Source organism: Eretmochelys imbricata, chromosome 1 (genome assembly GCF_965152235.1).
Source record: "Eretmochelys imbricata isolate rEreImb1 chromosome 1, rEreImb1.hap1, whole genome shotgun sequence".
Lineage (NCBI taxonomy): Eukaryota > Metazoa > Chordata > Testudines > Cheloniidae > Eretmochelys > Eretmochelys imbricata.
Genome location: NC_135572.1, coordinates 27,677,375 through 27,698,635, shown reverse-complemented (window position 1 = coordinate 27,698,635; position 21,261 = coordinate 27,677,375). Strand labels below are relative to the sequence as shown.

The 21,261-nt window shown below is 42.4% G+C and overlaps 1 protein-coding gene across 2 annotated transcripts in view; it reads right to left on the bottom strand.

Moving 5' to 3' along the window:
* Nucleotides 1–21,261, bottom strand: part of FAT3 (FAT atypical cadherin 3) — a 436,391-nt gene that overhangs the window by 150,473 nt on the left and 264,657 nt on the right. For both annotated transcript variants that reach the window (XM_077805390.1, XM_077805398.1), the window contains exon 4: nt 809–1,123. In XM_077805390.1, coding sequence (XP_077661516.1) covers nt 809–1,123 — 315 coding nt within the window. The remainder of the gene's footprint in view (nt 1–808; nt 1,124–21,261) is intronic.

Below are 21,261 nucleotides of genomic sequence, written 5' to 3'. Positions count from 1 at the left end.
ATAGTTATTCCAGTGCAACCCCTAGTGTGGGTGAAGTTACACCACTGTAAAAGTGCTTTATATCAGTATAGATTATTCCACTTCACTTACAAGCATAAGCCCAGGGCCAAACAGAGAGTGGGGGCCAAGAGGGCCATTTGGCCTGGGCCTCAAGCTCAAAGGGGGCCTCAAATTTAAACACCTGATATAGATTTTTCCTCAATAATTAGTGCATTTGCACAGAAAAAGGCTAGAAAAGAATTTGTTAAATAAAAAAAAATTCAAATTATGTCTCACTTTTTTTGGTGCCTTATTTTGTTTTCATGTGTCGTCATTTTTTATTTTTATCATGGCTAGGGGCCTCAAAAGCCGGAAGTGGCCCGGGCCTCTCTGGATCTCTGAGAGGGCCTGCATAAGTCATGCTAGTATAATTACTTTTATACCAATATAACTGCCTCCACACTAAGGGGGTTGTATTGTTTTAACTGAAGTGGTAGAGTTGCAGCAGTACAACTATTGTGTGCATAGACAAGCCCTCGGTCTACATTTTTTCCCTGTGCATTGGAAAGACAACTGATGTTTTGAAGATCGACCATTTAAACAACCTGAGAAGAACCCATTATGTGCTATAGCATGAAAATATTCAGGGTAAAAAGAGCTTTTTCTTTATCTATAGTTATGTATGAAGACTGGATTTCTTAATGGGTTAAGGTTTTACATATAACTCCTAAATTAGGGAAAACGATGTGATATTATTTATACTAACTTTAAAAAAAATATTCTTGAAACATCAAATGGTGTGTGCTTATTCTGGTTAATGAATCCTTACTGTTAAGATGTCATAATTCCCTGCTGTGAATTGCTTTCTGGAAGAAACCATCCCAGTTTTAGGGTCAATAAAAAATTTCCCATCATCATTTCCATCCACGATGCTGTAGGAAATTTCTGCATTCGGTCCTTCATCTTTGTCAAATGCAAAAGCTCTGTAGATTGGCTCCCCTCTTTTCTTGCGGTCTCTCTCAGGCAACTTGATCTGATAGACTTTCTCTGGAAACTGAGGCTTGTTATCATTTTCATCCAGAACTTGAACCACCACCCAAACAGTAGATTGCTTGGGTGAGACGCCTCCATCTGTGACCGTCACCTGGATCAAAATATATTATTTTTATATATATATATATGAAGAATTATGGAATCTAAATCTAATGAAACTTTGTAAATGGGCGGAATGAGCCACATGGAAAAATAACTCTTTGGTAGTCAGCAAGGTCTTCCCTTTAAGGAATAATGTTTATAACAAGAAATCTAACAAGTTCATATAAGCAAAAAGAGAGAACACAGAAAAATCTCCAGCTGGGGGTTCAGCTCAGAACCTACAGCCCCAGGTGTAGAAATCTATTACTTTTTCCAAAACACATTCTCCTGCCTCTCTCTCTCAAACAGCCCCTGAGCAGTGATGCCAAAAGAGATGGAAACGGAATTGGAAATAACCACTTGCTCACCAGGGGATCATGTGGTACCTTTGCACCACTGCATTTTTAAAAAAATTTTTTTAGAAGTTTCCTGATTCATACATGGAAGAAGAGATGTGATTTCTTTATAGCACTGATGACAAATTTAACACATTTCTTCTTAAATTCTGAAAGGATGGCTGTCATTTTTTCATTCATTACCCAGAATCTGACAGCTCATTAATCCCATGATTTGTATGGCTGCAGTGGAAACAGAGATACATATATCAACAGAACAGAACCAGAGACATGCTTAGTAAAAATTCCTGGTGCATTGTGTAAACTATACAGCGAGCTGACAGTAATAAATAAGCACTGCAATCTGAGGGAAAAAATAGTTAATTAGGAAGTTGGCAGAGACTTAAAACAGAATTTACTAATAATTTTAATTATGAAATATTGTGAAAATGCGATGATCCAAAATCAGCAAGAACTTGAGAGACTCAGTAATACTCTTTAAAAAAAAAAATCAATCAATATACATTTCAAGCTTTCCCCCCATCTTTCAAGTACAATTTTAACAAGTTAAGCAATAAGTCAGAAAGAGACTTCTGCTTGCATGAAAGAAGCTTGGATTCGCTTTCAATTAAATTTGCTAACATGCCAATTCCCACAGTAGCAATTTTGGATGGCGGTCAGCCAAAAATATTACATACTTTCTAGTCTGGCTGGGCTGACCATTGACAGCGACAGCTCTGCTGGTTAACTGCTCAGTGGGTTATTTTTGTCTAAATGTCTCTTTATTTCCTCCTTACAAAACGAAGTCCCATCTCCCAATCCGCAAAGAAAGCTAAATGGTTCTGGAAATCTTATCCCCTGGCATTGTTCACTCCCTGCAATTAGAAACTGCGATTTAGAGTAAATGCTAAAGTGGTCTTGCTATCAGCAGCAGAAGTACAGCATTTTCTAGGAAGGAGTCAAGCTGTTTTTTCCCCCTGGCCTGTTTTTAACCACACTTTTTAAAACTAAAACCATGGAAAGTGCTGGACTGACAGCTGTGGAGACTCAACCCCTCTCTTTACAGACAAGGACTGTTATGGCAGCGGGCACCAGCAATGTAAGATTGCCCACATCATCCAATCACTCATCTGGGACGAGGGACCTGCTCTAGGAGTGCATCAGCCTTGGGTGTCTCTCTTGAGAGACTGTCAACCTGGGTGCCAATTAGTACTGGTTGGGATTGCAGTCTCGTGATGCGCACACTTGTCTGCTGAGAACTGGACTGAGACCAGCATTGTATTTCTCACAAGCCACTAAACCACCATCTGTCAGTACTGGAGCAACCGGCAACCTAGAGATGAAAGACTCATTGCTCACTGCCGATGAGCTCAGTCAAACAGTTCCTTGTCACTGCACTTTTAAAAATATTATTTATCATTTTTAAAAGGCTGCATGAGTGGTAGCTGATCTGCCTCTCCCATCTTGTGAAGTTAACACCTCTGGAAGTAGCAGTTGCTTCACTCAATAAACCCATGAATGCTAGATCATTTGTAAACAGAAAGCACTACCTCCAATCTATCACTAGCATAAAAAAGTAAGAAAAAATCTACCACCTTTAAGGATGATCCCACCGCACCTTTGCTTTTTGCTGCAGAGCAAGACAGGCAGTCAGCAGGAGCACAAGTTAAAGAAATCCTATTCCAGGACTTCTGCTTATAATAGAGATAAAATAATCAATAATACTGGCAGTACAGCAAGGATGTAGCATACCAAAATAAAATGAGCCATGCTATTTCAACACCAATCAAAATACAATGCAATGCTGTTTATTATTTCTATAATGTCCCTAATACACAGAAAATGCCAGTGTGTGAGGGAAAATACTGGTGTTTGCATAATGAAATATGACACTATTACCAGGGAAAGATACATCTTCCAAACTCCCAGAGGAACACTGTGAACAATGGAGAATAGAAATAAAAATATTACAGGTGGGGCTGATAGCACAGCCACTTTAAGATCACCTGATATTATTAGATCCTGTTTTCACTGCTTATGACTTTGCCAAACTATAATTGTTTGGGCTGAAGTTTTCCATTTCAGGTGTCTGCCTCAATTTGGGGCGGTTGTTGTTGCTGTATTTATTTATTTATTGAAGATTTCAGCCAAAATGGCCCAGCACTTTCTGAGAATCATAGAATATCAGGGTTGGAAGGGACCTCAGGAGGTCATCTAGTCCAACCCCCTGCTCAAAGCAGGACCTAATCCCCAACTAAATCATCCCAGCCAGGGCTTTGTCAAACCTGACCTTAGAAACCTCTAAGGAAGGAGATTCCACAACCTCCCCGTTCCACTGTTTCACCACCCTCTTAGTGAAAAAGTTTTTCCTAATATCCAACCTAAACCTCCCCCACTGCAACTTTAGACCATTACTCCTTGATCTATCATCTGGTACCACTGAGAACAGTCTAGAGCCATCCTCTTTGGAACCCCCTTTCACGTAGTTGCAAGCAGCTATCAAATCCCCCCTCATTCTTCTCTTCTAGAGACTAAATAATCCCAGTTCCCTCAGCCTCTTCTCATAATTCCTGTGCTCCAGCCCCCTAATCATTTTTGTTGCCCTCCGCTGGACTCTTTCCAATTTTTCCACATCCTTCTTTAGTGTGGGGCCCAAAACTGGACACAGTACTCCAGATGAGGCCTCACCAATGCCGAATAGAGGGGAATGATCACGTCCCTCAATCTGCTGGAATGCTCCTACTTATACAGCCCAAAATGCTGTTAGCCTTCTTGGCAACAAGGGCACGCTGTTGACTCATATCCAGCTTCTTGTTGACTATAACCCCTAGGTCCTTTTCTGCAGAACTGCTGCCTAGCCACTCGGTCCCTAATCTGTAGCAGTGCATGGGATTCTTCCGTCCTAAGTACAGGACTCTGCACTTTGTCTTTGTTGAACCTCATCAGATTTCTTTTGGCCCAATCCTCTAATTTGTCTTGGTCCCTCTGTATCCTATCCCTACCCTCCAGCGTTTCATGTAGAACAAGGCTAGGGGAAAATATGTTGTTTTGCCCACGTGAAAAAATTCTGGGGACTTTTTTTGAGAGATGCTCTGGTGCCCCAGGCTTTGGAGCAGGGATGTGACATTTGGCAGAGGGGCAGCCTTTGCATCAGGGATGGGCCTTTTGCTGGCCCCATGAAAATCCACCCGAATTCGGCCAAGTTTATTAGTCTCTGAAAATCAAATCTCGCACATGCTCAGTAGAGACTTCGATTTTCGCAGCTAAATACCCGGGCAGCTTGGGGCTGAACGTGATTTTTCCTGTAACTGCAGCAGGCTGTGACAGGAGTCAAGGCACCTGAACTGAGCGCAAATCTCTCCTCTACTCTCAATACCCCCGATGCCTGGGCAACCTTATTTTGCCCACCTTGTGCATATGTATTACCATGTACTCTTTAAATTGCATGATCATATCCTATTTTTCCATGGGATCACTGGCACCATTCATCACATAGGATGGGCCTTCTCTGAAGGTGGATCAGGGCTGTGTAATGAAGAAGATCGTTTGTAGGACCCCGACTCCTTTGTTGCAGGGGATTGCAGGAGGACGACAAAAAACATGGTTAAAGCAGTTGAATGCTGGCCTGGAGAACTGGATTCTATCTCTGCCTCTGCCACTGGGTTCCCACGTGATGCTCGGCAGGTCACTTAATCCAAACTTTTTATAAATGGTAATTAATTGTGTGCTCCTCATTTTCTGGGTGACTGACTAGAGACCCTGGGGACTGATCTGCAGAAGCACTGAGCCACTGAAGTCAATAGGAGCTGTGCTTTGAACATGTAAAGTGCTATATCATCAGGATCTATGCATTTCCTTTTGACTTTAATCTCTCCGTGCCTCAGTTCCTCTCTGCAAAATGGGGATGATAATACTCCCTCATCTCACAGAGGTATTGTAAAAATAAATTCATTAATATTTGTGAAGAACTCAGGTTATATAATGATAAGCCCCTCCAGAAAGACCATGAGGAAATAAGTGAGTCTGTCTTCAGAACAGGGTTTGAGTAGCCTGCAATAAACAAGGCATGGGGCCACACATTGAACAATAAGGAGAGAACAAAGTGCTGAATAGCTGCTTGTTATGCTCCAGTCTGCACTGAACTAGACAGGGGTCTTGAGAGAAAAATAATGTGAATAAGATTACGTAACCTAAGGCTGTCAGAAATGCATATGCAAAAGGGGGTCGAATGCTGGCATTTTCTAACTTTTCAGAGCTTGACTTTGCAACCTGCTAATGTTCTTTTAATGTTTTTTTGTGTACACAGACAGATCTAGATACAGATGAAGGTGCCCTTTTACCAGAAAGCAGTGATTTTGGGGCCAATTCTGTTTTGGAGTTGATACAGGATCCAAGTTTTTCCTCTCATTCCCTTTTTGCTTTTTTTTTTTTTTTTTTTTTTTTAATTAAAAAGTGAATTTTCTAGTTCCTTAAATTTACAAAACTAGCTTCTCCTATTAGGAAGGCATTGGTTCAAGCTATACTGTTAAAAGCATATTGTTATTGCTTCTCAAAGGTGAATTAAAATCCTTTGTTTTACTCTTTACTGACTGAATTCAGTCTCCAAACTTGGAAAAAAACCTTTTCAAAGTAGAACTGAATTTTCTATGGATTTTTTGCTGTAAAATATTCTGTAACTCTGTAAAGAAAACCTTTTAGAATACTCCCTTTCTGAATTCTGGAATTCTTTTCCAGAGATTTTTTTTTTTAAGTCCATCTAACATAAGAGCCAGATGAACCACGGGCTTCAAATTTTACTCATGTGGAGCAAGGTGTAGATCTGGGATCCATCACATTTCTAGAATACCTTGGACACTGTCTACATAGTGGGACATATAATAAATAAATTTAAAAGTTATTTCTAAAATGTGTCAAACTAAATTTATTCTGCCAATGGCAGCTGACAGATATGACAAATTACGAAGAATGCCCCCCAGCCCCACTATTGTGTCAAGTGGATGCTCAAGAATTGTTTATATAGCACCCGTGATCGAGAAGAAAACCCCACATTACACCTTATGTTTTCAGTATTTTCTTAATGATGAGTGCTAAGAGTTCCTCACGCTCATCTTTAAGAAAATGTTGATAACATAAACTGTGCGTAATCGGAGTCTTCTTCACCACCATGGGGCTATAAATATATTAATTTTTGTAAACCTAATTTCTGGAACATCAATGGAATAACAAATATATTCAATGATTCAAATATACGTCAATAACAACTGAATGGTTACATCTAGTAGTGTTAATTAAATAACAGAAATTAATACATTAATAACATTCAAAGCAACCAATATCATAAATTTTTGCTTTAATCCTGAAGTTTGTCAATTCTGCTCTAAAATTGTACACCCTGGAGGAGAAAGCTTTACATTTAAGTGTCTTCTGGGTAACACAAGCTTTTCAAATTGCCAGGCTGCAGCTTCACTTGAAAAGCTCTGAGTGCCAGACAGAGGAAGCTGAAGTGTTAGTTAAAGCTTTATCTCTCAGGCATGTAAATTAAAAAAATCCAAAACCCAACAACCAGAGATCGGATTATTTTACTGAACTGCTATTCCACTCCCTGGATAGCCCTTTTCTCCACTCCACTGGCCTATCTCCAGCCCTGGATTGTCAGACCCCACATTTAAAATAGATTAAAATAAAAGAGAAAAAATAAAATGACTTTCAAAATCCCCCCCCGCAACTTTGCAAGTTTAAAGTTGCTCAGACATATTTCCATACAACACAAATTCTGAATAGCATGGAAACAAAAATATATCTCAACTATCACCCAACAACACCAATATCCAAGCACTAGCTCATTTACATCAGGACACTCCAACTTGTTACACTGACCTCTCTAATGTACTCACTTTCAATTCAACATTACTACAATCCTCAGTGCAAACATCAAACAGTTAAAAACCACACTGCAAGATAGTAAGGAGATCCCCTCACAAACCCCAGAAAAATCCTCTGCAATTTTCTTGGAAAAACAGAAATCTCTTGAAGTTCTCTTCAATTTTAAAATGACCTTCAGTCAAGGCTGTGGTGAGATATACCAGTTCATAGGAAAATTTAATTTATCCAACCTTATCTGAAAATTTCCTTTCTTTGAGTAACAAGGTCCATAGCTTGGTTAAAATGGGTACTTCAGCCAGCTTGCAGCTTGGGAGAGGAACCAGACCTATCAGTCACTGGCAGCAGAAGAATACCCTGCCTCCTGGAATAGCATAATTTAAATCTACTTTCCTAAATTACAGATTGTGTTCCTCAATATACACTGAAGGAACAAATTCTCCTACTGCAGAGTATGGTAAATCCCATGTAATGGCAACAAACTCAAAACCATGGATGTCAATTTCCACTGCTATTCTGGATGATCGGTTTTGTCTCCAGGATGAGCCAGATCTGTCCACCTTATTACTCAACTAAAGGAAATTTTCACATAAGCACGGATAAATTTTCCTATTCTTCATTACACCTATCCATTACAATGGGATTTTTATAGTAATGCACTTCCAGTGTGTGAAGCAGGTTCATCCTTTAATTACGGACATCCAAATAAAGGTAGATTTTATATAAGTTGCTCCTCTGTCTTCCTGTGGGCACTAAGGTGTGGAGAAGACTTCTGCCAAAAGAAAGAAAATGGCATCTGCTAACATTGGATGACCAATATACAGAATTTGGTGAACTAATGGATATTTACCAGACCTCAATACAGGAGATATGTCTACTCTGCCCTGAGAATGCTAGTGCCCCTAACAACTGGACTTGATGCTTAACTGACGGAGGACTATTTCCTGAATTTGCTTAGGAAATGAACTCTATGGCCATTGTAAGAATGACTGATCTGAATTAAAATTACAATAATGGTCTCATTAGAGAAAGCTCCCCAATGGAAATAAAAAACTCATCTGATTGGAGAAAATAGCAAATAGGAGGCCTACATGTTTGTTTTGTCAGTTTGCTGCAACCTGAGTGTTTTCATGCTCAGAAAAGGGAGCTGAGAAGATACCTGGCTGCCTACAAAGGGTCCATATGGTGAGGAGCCCATTCCTTCAACTAAAAATCTCCCTCTGTTAGAAATGCCGACTCCCTGACCACCAAGAAAAATAGCCACAGGTATCTTTGGTAGCAATACTAGGTTCAATTTTGATTGGTGCACACTGAGAACGGAGCAGACTGGTTCTTCCAGATATAGTTTGCTGTCCCTCTCGACCCTCTATAGCCAGCTGTTGAGAAGAAAGTGGCAAGGCAGGGCATTTTGCAGCAAAATCTGGAAGCAATCACCAGGACATTAGGGCATGGAGACCCATATTGGTAGCTGGGGATGAAAGTCCAATACCTTCCCAATTTTTTAGGATTTGGCAGGAAATCCCTGTCACTCTATTGCACTTTCCCAGGGTCTGTGATGAGGTATACATAGCTACAGCTGTCTAAGGCCATTACAGATCTCCTAATGGAACCTATTTGAACCTGTAACTCTCATTTGGAGTTCCCTAAGGAGGAAGAGTTCCCCTTGTGAAGGTGTGTGTGTACACATGCCTAGAGGTATCAGAGCGTCTATGGACTGGTCCTTTGTGCATTGATCTGTCATGTCGACTCTATAAGGGTGAACAGGGGAATGCAGCACTGATGACTATCCCCCAGGCTGCGCTCCATGGAAGTGAGCAGAGGAACCGGGTGCTAGATCATCTATCCTGCTGCACTCAGTGAGGGTGACCAGGGGAAACAGTGGTGATTTTATTATTAATTTATTTCCCCCTTGAGAGTTTGTCCCCATAATCCTGCTTTGGAAGGCAGAATAAAACTGGGCTCTGAGACAGTTCTGAAAATACTTCAAGTGGCTGGCATCTCCTTGTCCTCAGAGAGGCTTGGGCGTGTCTCCTCTCCCCCACATAGAATCGTAGGACTCAAAAGGTATGGCCCGCTACTGGCTCTCTCTGAAAGAAGGTTCAGCCTGGGTCTCAAGGATGGGCTTCCCAGAAGCTCTACCCCTCTCTAGTGCATGGGATCCATACGGGTCAGACGGGTCTGTGTTTCCCATTGTGGTCTCAGCCTGGGATATCAGCACGGATCCCCCATGGGGAGAGGGGCTGTTACAGAAGTGGCAGCAAGGAGAGAAAGGGGGTCCCAAGGGCCCCTCATCAAACTCTCTTGCATTGGCAGCGTCTCTGCTGCATTTAGTGCCCTCCATCTGCAATCCAGGGGAAAGTGGAGGGGAGGAAGCAGCTGAGTTCCACAGTCAAGAGGCAAGGCTGCTGGCATGGGCTAGAGGGTCTCAGGTGCAAACTTCTTCAGGCAGAGAGGGGCTGATTATCCTGGAGCCAGTTTTTTTCCAATCCTTCCTAGTTCCTTTCCTGCCAGGGATGGGGAAGCTGAGGTGACCCCACCCAGACTGGGCTGTGAAGGAAACTGCATTCTACAGGGGTGGTAGCAGGAGGCTCACTCAATCCTTTCCTTTGGCATCTCTGGCTTTCTGGGCCCAGCTCGTTCCCTGAAGCCTGCAGGGGCACCCGTTGCTACCAACACCTCAGACAAGGAAGCAGAGCTGAGGGAATTGTCTGCCCAAAATCAAATGAAGCCACAGGATAGGGCTGGGCATTAGCTAGACAGTAGTCAACGGAACTGTTAGCCTAAAAGACTGAAGTAACGTTTGGAATTTCCCTCTGCAGCAGGGAGGTCTGGCTGAGCTGCCAGCCCCTGTGGAGGCAGAAAAAAATGGAGATGAGTTCAAGAGGCAGGGCATTCCCCACCTGCCACTGACTGCCTGGCGTGGTTCTGCCTCCAAGCTGCAAGCACACTGAAGTATCCATTGGAATGGATCTGTGGACATTAGCATGAAGAAGAAAGATAAAGATTCTGAAGGCAGAAGCATTGCAAGAAAAAGACAAAGACAGTGAAATACAATATGTAGTTATACTCCAGAGAAAGACAGCAATAGTGGCTATATTGTTCCAGAGGTTTCATTTAAAACAATACCCAGAATCCTTAGTGGCAATAGCATAAACACAGTCAAATTGCTCTTCTGAGTTAGTGTGTGTGGAAGGTATGGTTATTGTATGATCTCAGTGAAAAATAAACTGAGTGCTTTAGGGAACTCTACGATAATAATTTTTGTAAAATGTGTGATTTACTATACTAAATTTAGGATGTATTGATACAAATCAACACACAATAGATCTGAGAGATCTTGGAAGTAAAACAGACATGAGGTGGGCAGCTGTTTAGCTCATTTAATCTAATGCAAATTCCTGAAAAACACAAATGACTCCAACACTTATTGTAGAAAAGACTGCCAGTTATAGCAATGGGACTCATCCCTGCTTCTCTCCCATTGGAGAACCGTTAATCTGGTAGTCTTATGTTTTCAATCATGAAAATTAATCACTCACTTTGACCAGATATGATAAATGAGTAATTTACAATTCAGTTTTAACAACAATCTGTTAAAGACACAAACACTCGAGGTAGCTGATTAGAAAAGCCACTGATTTCAAGCCACATTCAAGCTGGAAAATGAGCACAACAATTTAATATTCAAAACTAAAGATTAAATTGTCAGGTAGTTTCAAGGCCTTAACAACGAGTATTGCTAACAACAAGTTTCAGTTTTACTAAGTTTTACTAAGAAAAAAGCTTTTGTTATTGAAAAAAGTGAAAATAGTTATTGGCTTGGAAATAAGCATTCCCCTGCTGTATTTTCAATCCAAATATTACAGGACTGTATTAAGAAAAGTCTTGATGTTTTTGAATCAAGACTGGATGCCTTTCTGGAATATATGCTTTAGTTGAAAACAAGTTATTGGGCTCAGCACTGGAGTAACTTGGTGAAATTCTATGACCTATGCTATACAGGAAGTCAGAGTAGGCGACCAGGACCTAACCACTCAAAGCAGCACCAGATCCTGCCATAACAACAGATTCAAAACTGATGATCAACACCCCTAACACACCTTTCAAGATCAACAGGGCCTACACATGCCTATCACAACATGGGGTATATCTCATCCAGTGCCTCAACAACTATTTGGGTGAAACAAGACAATTGCTACACTCTTGAAATGAACTCAAAAAGAAAAATGATAGAAGATAAAAACACCACATCACTCATGGACAAACACTTTCCACAAAATGATCACTCTATATCTGACACCTCAGTCCTCGTCCTCAAAGGAAACCTGCACACTTACAAAAGATGAGCCTGGGTTGCCAACCCTCCAGGATTCTCCAGGAATTAAAAATGAATCTTTAATTCAAGATTATGTCATGTGATGAAAGCTCCAGGAATATGTACAATCAAAACTGGCGACCCTAGCAGTGCTTAAGTTCATAACTTTGCTAGACAAAAATCATGACTCTATAGAGCAGTGGTTCTCAACCTGTGGGCCTCATGCGCCCCAAATAGCATACAGCTGCAGCCCAGCTGTGCGCTAAAGAAAATTTCAAAATTTGTCGCTCTGTTCTGGCAGAGGGCGGGGCTGGCTGACAGGGAGACAGGATCTGGCAGCCTGCTGGAGTGCTCCTGCCAGCAGGGAGCTGGTGGGTGCTGCAGGGGGGGCAGGGTGTGGGAGAGTGGGTCTCTGGGCAGGTTTGTGGGGAGGGCGAGTGCTCTGGGCAGTGGGGGGAGGGGAATGTGAGGGACACTGGGAACTAGGGGTTTGTGGGGGTGCTGCAGCACCCCAGGTTTTAGGCTGCCGGGCCCTGTGCGGCCGGACTCGGGTCCTGGCTACCAGCTGCCTGGCCCCGTGCAGAGGGTGTGGCTGCCCTGCGCTGCAGGCTGTGGTTGCCTGGCCTCCTGGCCCCGCTCTGTGGAGGGAGTCTCTGGGCATAGGGGACTGTGCATGTGTGTGGGGGGGGAGGGCGTTGTAGTTCTCAATCTGTGGCCCACGTAACACATTGTGGGCCATGTATGCAGCCCCACAGTGATAAACAGGCTGAGAACCCCGGCTATAGAGATACTGATTTTGTGTCTCATTACAACAATCAGTGGCCCAGGAACCACCCTTTGTCCTGTGACTGCAGAAGTGTTAATTGCCCACTTGATCTTCAATGGTCTCTTGCAACATATGTAAACTCCTTATGCCTAACAATCCGTTCCACCTCATATTTAGCTGTGACACTCTGATTATCTTTCCCAGACCTGAAGAAGAGCTCTGTGTAGCTCAAAAAGCTTGTCTCTTTCACCAACAGAAGTTGGTCCAATAAAAGATCTTACCTCACCTGCCTTGTCTCTCTCATATGCTGGGATGATTATAGCTACAGCACAACTTCAAACAAAAGTTAAATACATTCATTTATTTTATTGACCCAGCTGTTTGAAAGTCTAAAAAGCAAACAAGGGGAATAAATAGTGAAAAGAAAATTATATTTACATTTTAGTTGTAATAATCTAAGTTATTAATAGTAAGACAGGCAAGGATTTTTTGATTATATAAAAAATTTTACAGTGTCCCTTTAAAAATAAAATACAGTCCCCCATAGACACCAGTTCAGAGGTTCAATATACTTGGAGACACTATCAATCTTTGTGTACTAAGTTATATTTATGGCACTCTGGAATGGATAAGTGTAAAGCCTCAAAGAAAGAGATATTACTCCATTAACTTCTCATGACAGCACAGCAGTCTGCTACATGTCAAAAGACAATCCCACCTATCATCTCTCATTTGGTATTAAGCTGCCAACGCTCGCCCATGATGCCAGACTCCACTGTCCATTTGTGGAGTTTTCAAAGATGCACCTCCATGCTTTCTCCCAGCCTGCCCCACACGCGCGGTCGGCACTCCATGTAAACCTCCAGAAAGCTAATATTCTCCTTCAAATCCTACCTCAAAACTCTTCTTTGCCATGCTGCCTGCATAAAATGTGACAGTGGTTAGGCTGCTATTGTGCCAGGACCAATGCCTATCATGCTGACCTAGAATGTCTTCTTGTTTCCTTGTACCCCTCCATCTGTCTATATCCATCTGTTGTCTCGTCTTGTACTTAGAGTGTAAATTCCTTGGGGCAAGGGCTGTCTTTTTGTTCTGTGTCTGTACAGTGCCTAGCACAGTGGGGTCCTGATCCATGACTAGGGCTCGTAGGCTCTATAGTAATATAAATGAAATATAAATTAGGTGCCCAGGCTCCCTAAGCAACACATGGGGACAGTTAGGTGCATAAGAATGCAATTCACAAATGCCAAGCTGGGAGCTCCCTCAACCAGCCAACACGAAATGCTGAGGAGAAGGATGCAGCCTAAGCCCTGCCCCTCAAAGGGAGTTAGGTCACTCCAGTCTGGAGAGAGGCACTTCCCTGCACTCTGGATTCACAGCTATGAATGCTCTCCTGGAATTAGGCACCTAAGCCAGCCCAGACCTTTCTCAATGGAAAACTAATGAGGAACAGGAGGAGGTGGTGCCCCTCTTATACCCTACAGCCCAGTGATTAGAGCACTAACCCAGAATGTGAGAGATCTGGGTTCAAATCATCCCTCTGCCTGCTGTGGAGCAGCAACTTGAACTCAGGTCTCCCATCTCCCAGTGGACTCTGGGTCATGGGTGTGTGCTCCCCCTCTCCTGTTGAAGCTGTTCTGTTTTGTACAAAATACTTAAATGGTCATTGGCCAGACAGAGAGTGAGACTGACTCTATGGTCCGAGGGCTACGGTGCCCACCTGGGATACAGAGCTTTCAGTCCCTGCTCCAGTTATTTATACAAACTTATTTATACAATAATAAATATATAAATATAAATAATAATATATATTAATAATATAAATATATAAATATAAATAATATATAACTGCTCCAGTTATTTATACAATTATTTATACAAACTTCACAAGGGTTTTTTTTTTATGATCTCTTATACTATTTCAATTGAAGAAATGTTCAGGGTTTACCCACCTATGTTAAGTGCAAAGGTTGCCTGCAGTCCAGTAGTTCCTTTCCTAACGTACCTAATGGACGGTTTCAGAGTAGCAGCCATGTTAGTCTGTATCCGCAAAAAGAAAAGGAGGACTTGTGGCACATTAGAGACTAACAAATTTGAGCATAAGTTTTCGTGAGCTACAGCCCTATCTACTTTAGCCATTTGTGATTCTTCCTTCTCTCAGGCTGAGGAAGACTTGTGATCAAATACTGATATTGAGAGTTGTTCTTCCATATCCTTGCCTAGCTCCACTTCTGCAGATAACAGTCTCCTTCAAAACTCTTATCTCTAAACTTCAGAAAATAGAGTGGCTCCCAGCCTGACAGCTCTTAAAGTCCTCATGCCTGCCCGCAGAGAGGTATGCATCAACTACTAAGCTCTTCACATTACCATTCTCTTAGGAGATTCATCTACCCTTCATTTTCTATTCATAAATCTTGCTTGATTCTAATCTTCACTATCAGCAGGAACTAAACACCTTTTTCAAAGTTTCCTTAAAATTATGATGATTGCTATTCAATTCTAATCTCTTCCCTGTCACATAGGCTAGCCCAATCTCTCCAATCACATGACCTATTGAGAACAATTCTGCCATGAACAAAAAGAAAAGGAGTACTTGTGGCACTTTAGAGACTAAACAATTTATTTGAGCATAAGCTTTCGTGAGCTACAGCTCACTTCATCGGATACATCATACCACTGTGATGGAGTGTTCATGGCACATTAGTCCTGGAAGGGTTAACAGAAGCAAGAAAGGCCAATTAGCCAGAGGCTGCACCTGGCGAGGAAGTAGGATGCAATGAGGCTTAATTAGGGATGAAGCTCACGGAAGCAGAAACAGGCAGGGCTTCTATAAAGCCAGGAAGCTACAGTCACAGTACCTGATATAAGTGAGGAGAGTAGGAACCTGTAATAGGAGTGCAGGAAGCAGTCCAGGGAAGGAGCAGTAAGGGCTGAGAGAGCAGACCTGACCTGCTCTTCGAGGGCCCCAGGACTGGAAGCCAGTGTAGAGGGTGGGCCCAGCTTCCCGTACAAGCCACTGTGGGAGTGGCGCAGGCAGTGGAGATATAGACTGCCTCAGACTGTGTGGAGAGACACTCTGGTGAGACTCCGGAAGGGGAGGATGATGGGGAGTTGGCCGGAGGACTATGCCACGAAGGAGAAGTGCTGCAGCTTCTTCCCAGCCAGAGAGGGGCCGCAGAGCGAGACAGCAGGCTGAGCAACTGCTGGATGGGGTGTGGACACTGGTGAACTAATTTTCCAGGCGTGCCACAAGGAGGTGCCAGAGCAGTGTAGAAAGCAATGCCCTGGCCCAACCGCTACCAACAAATTGCCTGAGCAGTACCCAACCTTTTGCAGTTTGTTTTATGCTTTAACTGTCTCCAGACAGGCTGTGTTCAAAATACGATTCAACTTACCAGACACTAAAAAATTAATCAACAACAGAAGTGGTACATCATGTCCTACTACAGTCTGCAGACCTACCATTTTTTACTATGGCTCCTCCAAGCTAAGCAGGGTTGGTGTAGGTCAGCTCTTCTACGGGAAACTTCCCAGGACTGTACTGATGATTTAATATGTAGCACTCTTCCCTCTGGTTCATAATAAGCCAATGTCACTGCCTGGTGTGAGCATGTACTGTAATGTTGAATGTGCTGTCTCTCAGATAAGACATAATACAGATGTCCCGGGCTCCATTTTCTTTAAACTGCTCCTGGCATTTATTGAAAGATGTGCGGTATTTATTGTATTATACTGGCCATACCCCAAACTGGATAAATATATTCTGCCCACCTAAATTCCCACTTCTGTTGCACCTGGATAACAGCCATTCTACCCAAAACTATAGCGTAGTACTGCACTTAACAGTTGCCAAGTCTCATTTCAGAAGTAGCTGCATTCTAATAGTGGATGATGCAACCTTGTGTGTTGTTCTGTTATGGACTCGCAGACATTTAAATTAAGCTTTGAAAGTTTTATGTAAAAAAAAAGTAAAAAAAATCTGCAAAATAAAAAGACTTCTTACTAACAGACAAATTACAGGTAGAAAAGACCTATTAGGTCATTAGTCCATTCCCAGGAGAGGCCAGAATTATTACCTCTAACTCCAGTTACCTCTCGTTGTCTGTGTCCTAACTGATGCAGAGTTGTACCACCACACTTGGGAGACTATTCCAAAACCTACAGCATCCAATCCTCAGAAAGTTTTCCCTGATATTAAGCTTATTCACTTTCTCAGTTGTATCCCATCACTTTTAAATTAATATTAGTTGAGAGGAATGACGGAAAATCCCTAAACATAATCTACACTGTTCTGGATCTTCATACTAACTGGTGGTCAATTTTACTAGTTAATTTCAGAATCAGCCTGGGGCTGGTAGTGGTCAGGACCCAAAATTCCCTTCAGATGCGGCTTTTGGAGAAGTTTTTATCTTCATGATTTATTCTTTTTTCTCCTTTAAAGTTCAGTTATCAGTCTTGAAAACCCAGCCTGGGAAATGAAAACCAAATTGTGTCTTTTTTGGCTCACCTATTGTGACCAGCACAAAGATTCTGCATTCGGAACTCCAATAACAATTCTGTTGATGCCAGGATAAAAGCCCGTTAGTTTTTTTTTTCCATAGGTGCTTTGGGTCTTCAGTTCTCACCTGAAGTAGCGAAACCGTATTTTTCCATCAAAGTAAGTTGATGTGGCTCTGAATACATTTAGGGACTGATTCGCTGTTGCCCTGAACTGTGTGTAGTCATTTTATTTTAATTTTTATCTGAACAGCCCAGATATGGTAAGATGTATGGGCTGCTAGTAATACACAGCGAGAGGCTAGAGGCAAGCAAGCATTCCCCTGCTGAACCAAGTGCATGTTGTCCAGTGAACCAGATTTATTGCAATCTGCTCAGTGGAGAAATATATCAGATGTGAAATTCTAGCCCTTTGAAGTCAGTGGAATTTTTCCCGTTGACTTCAATGGGGCTAGGATTTCATCCCTAGTGCTTAATAACTTTCCTTGAGCCCACGTATTGCCTTTGCCTAACCTTGGGCTCCATGCTGCACAGTATACAATATAAGAACCTGCAAGATCCAGGCCTTTGCCTAAAGGAAGGGGTACAAAAGATGTACGCAACTGTCTGGATACAGCAATAAATATTGGAGCAGGTAAGGAAAAACATAACATTTTTACCCCAAGAAAAATGTGTCCCCTTTTTGTTGAAGAAAATTAGCTATTTCTTATATATAATATCAGTGATTTGTGTTTAAAATCAGCCATTCCTGCTGGCTCATTCTTCCTCCATATAGGCACCATCTTACGAACAGTTATGCGTGTGAGTGACTTTTAGCATGTGTGCAGTCTCATACTACTTACAGACAGAAACATGTAGAATCAGGGTTGTGGGGTTTGTTTGTTTGTTTGTTTTGGGGGTTTATCTAATACAGGCAATACTGTCCTAAAGCCTTAAAATTCCAAGTGTCTTTGAAGAGATTTCATGTCCTGAAGGAATTGTCACTGAGTTCCCATAAAAAAGGTTCAGGAGATGATGACTATATATCCTCTACAGTGCACAGAGCTCAAGAACGGCATCTTTATAAACCTGAAAAATAAAAAAGAACGACACTCCTTTCCAGCAGGAGATGTGGAATTTTAAGAGGATAGATCCGTAAATCTTTTGATTTTTCTTAATCCCATTATTCTTGTGCACCATACTTCTATAGTGTTTTTTTTTATTATTATTTTTGCAAGGATCAGTGAGACTTAGGTAGTGCATAGGTACTGTACTAGCCCTCTGTAGACAGGTGAAATAAACCCATAGTGATGAAAATACCCATTTAATCCCTGCCCACTGATGCCAAATGGAGCAGGATCAAGTCCTTCCTGTCTATAGTTATACTGGTTCACTTCCATGCAATCGAGGTATTTAAATTCTCAGTAGGTATCTGTCTTTGTCTGACTTCACTAAATCAGGACTTTTTAAATATGGAGCAAATAATTCCATTTTGGGACATTAGCAACTTGATAAAGTGCTCAAGCATCAAACCTATAATTTATGGAGTCACTATAACCCCTTGATGGAATTAGACAGTCTCATCATCTACCTGTTATTCTATAGTATACCAATAGGAGAAACTGGTGACACATGAGAGACTAGAGGGAGGATGGATAGAGAGAAAGATCAGCCAAAGTGAATGATAATTGGATTCCAAAAGTCACAAAACATGGCTGAAGTATAAGGAGTATCATTCCATGTAAACGTCTCCCTATTGTGAAATGAAAGTTAAGAGCAGAGCCAGTCATTTACATGTAGCATTGATCTATAGGAGGAGATCTGAGGGCCCCGGTGAGCAGCATCCCCATTAACTTTTTAGTACTAGGGTTTAGTGCTATTGGTAAAATGAGTGGATCTTATAACGATGAGCAGGAATGTTCGACTGAGACAACTTCATAATGCTATTAGCCTTTTGAAAGACTGTCCTCTAGCAAATGTGATCTCAGGGACAATAAAACACTGCATGAGACAGCGTGCCTAATTTGCTAATGTGGGACTGACTCAAGGGAGAAGAATCAGAATTTACCTTGACTCATTTTATGGGCATCCAATTAGTTCTTAACAGGATGGAGAGAGAGAATGGTCAGTGGCAGAATTAATTGTTCTGAAACAATTTTGTAGATTTTTTAGCATGATAGATTACAGAAGCCAACTTTCCAGCTGAGAATCTTCCTGACACAGGGCAAGTCTCTGATAGGACAACTGTGCCCCGGCCATGCCCTGGGCAGCAATCCCCATCGCTCGGTATTCAGGTCAGAGGCAGGAGGTGCTATGGCAAAGTTCTATTATCCTCCACTGGAACATGGGCCCATGAAGCACCCTATGTGAGCGAAGCAACAGAGCTTCCTAGCAGCAGCTCTAAATGGTGTCAGGGCTGGGGCTGGCCTTCAGAATCACGGAGCAGTAACTGGCTCCCTGTTCCCTCATCCCACCTGCTGTGGCAAGTAGAGCTCTGGCACAAGAGTATCATAAAACACACTGGCAAATCTTTGTGTCTGCAAAGCTATTACTTGAGTGTGTAAAATCAGAGGCCAACGTGATACCCTCTTTCAAAAAGAGGCCTTAATCCATTGATTATTGACCTGATAGAATATTTAAATCTCATTAAGAAACTACTGAATAAAAATCCAGAGTGAGTTTAAGTGATCTGCAGCAAGGGAGATCAAGGTCAGATATTAGGGGGAAAAAATTAAATTTCTAACTATATGGATAGTTAAGCAGTGGAATAGGTTACCAAGGGAGGTTGTGGAATCCCTCTCATTGGAGGGATTTAAGAACTGGCTGGACAAACACCTGGTCTAAATATACTTGGTCCTGTGTCAGCATGGGGGAACGGGCAGACTCGGTGACATCTTGAGGTCCCTTCCAGCTCTACATTTCTATCATTTTATGAATATTCATATTTCACTGCTCATGCATGGTGAGTTCCTGTGCTAAAAATCCTTGGGAAACAGTGCTGAAATCTGCATTTTAAATCAGCCATTTAAACATCCCAAGGCAAGCCTATATTCTGGAAAGTCTAAAAGCAGAGATAAGCCCAAATGACGAAGTTTGGATGTAGACTTGTGATATTGCCAAGATTAAAGAATTAAGATACAGTGTTACAGTTGCCATCTCCACAACTACATGTGTTTAAACCACTCCCTTCGGAAACAAACACAAATCATTTTGGTTACAAAGCTCAAAGAAACTTGTCTTGTTTAGTCCTTTCTTCTCACCCCACCCCTCAGAAACAGACCTTTCACTTGATACTTTCACACAAAGTTAGATTGTACAGGAAATGGATGCCTGGGGATAAGAAATTAAAGCAAATTTGATTTTATTATTTTTTAAATTTCAGTCCCTTGCTCAGACTTGGCATCTCAGCCTGGAGTGAATTTGTATAGTCAAGTTATATCAAGAGGCTTATAACAGAAATGCTGAAAGATCCTTAACTATCTCAAGACTGGGTAAATGCCACTGGCGTATGCAGAGAAGACACACCATGGCTTGGCCTTGGATATTGCATTTAATTCCACGAAGAAAAGGTTACACTCAAAACTCCCAACCCTGTGGGGAGTTTGTTGCTTGTGATTTGCCCACGATCAGAGGTGCAACAATGGGGCAAAGAGTCCGGGGGGCCGGGGCCAGACTCCTCCCCCCATCCCTTGACTGGCTCTGAACAGAAACACAGCAGCTGCCACCTCCCTTCCTGGCCATGCTGAAGAAAGCAACAAGGGGCAGCCTCGCAGCTAGGGGATCCTGCTTCCCCACCTAAGGGCGGAGCCCTGGCTGGAGTCCTAGTGCTGTAGGCTGGCATGGGAGGCCCCAGCACTTCCCTAAGCCCCCTATCCCAGGTGGGGCTGTAGCAGGGAGAGGGTGTCTGGAGCCTGGATTCCAGGGTTTTCCATGGGGATCCAGGGTGCTGGGAGCCTATGGTGCTGAGCCCTGTCTTGGCTCTGGGTTCAGCATGTCCCAGCATTTCCTTCTCTGGCAATAGCCCCACAAACTTGCCTGCATCTTGCTCTGCCCTCTGTGAGCCGTGTGCCAAGCCAAGCCAAGCCCTCAGGCCAGCGAGCCCCACACTGTCTTCTCCCCTAGGACAGGCACCCTACTGGAGAGGGGTCCTCTCCCTGGACACCCTCCTTTGGAAAAATTCTGATCACATCTCTGCCCAAGACAACAGGGTATTTGGAGTTGATGGTGATGGAGGAGACAGCACTAACATCAGTTAATACTTTTAACCCTCCGGTTTTATATTTTAGGCTACTCTTTCATCCTGAAGAAGAGCAAATTAATCCTGAAGCTTTGAGTATCTCCCTCAATGAACAAATTTTATCAGGGAACTCATGCCA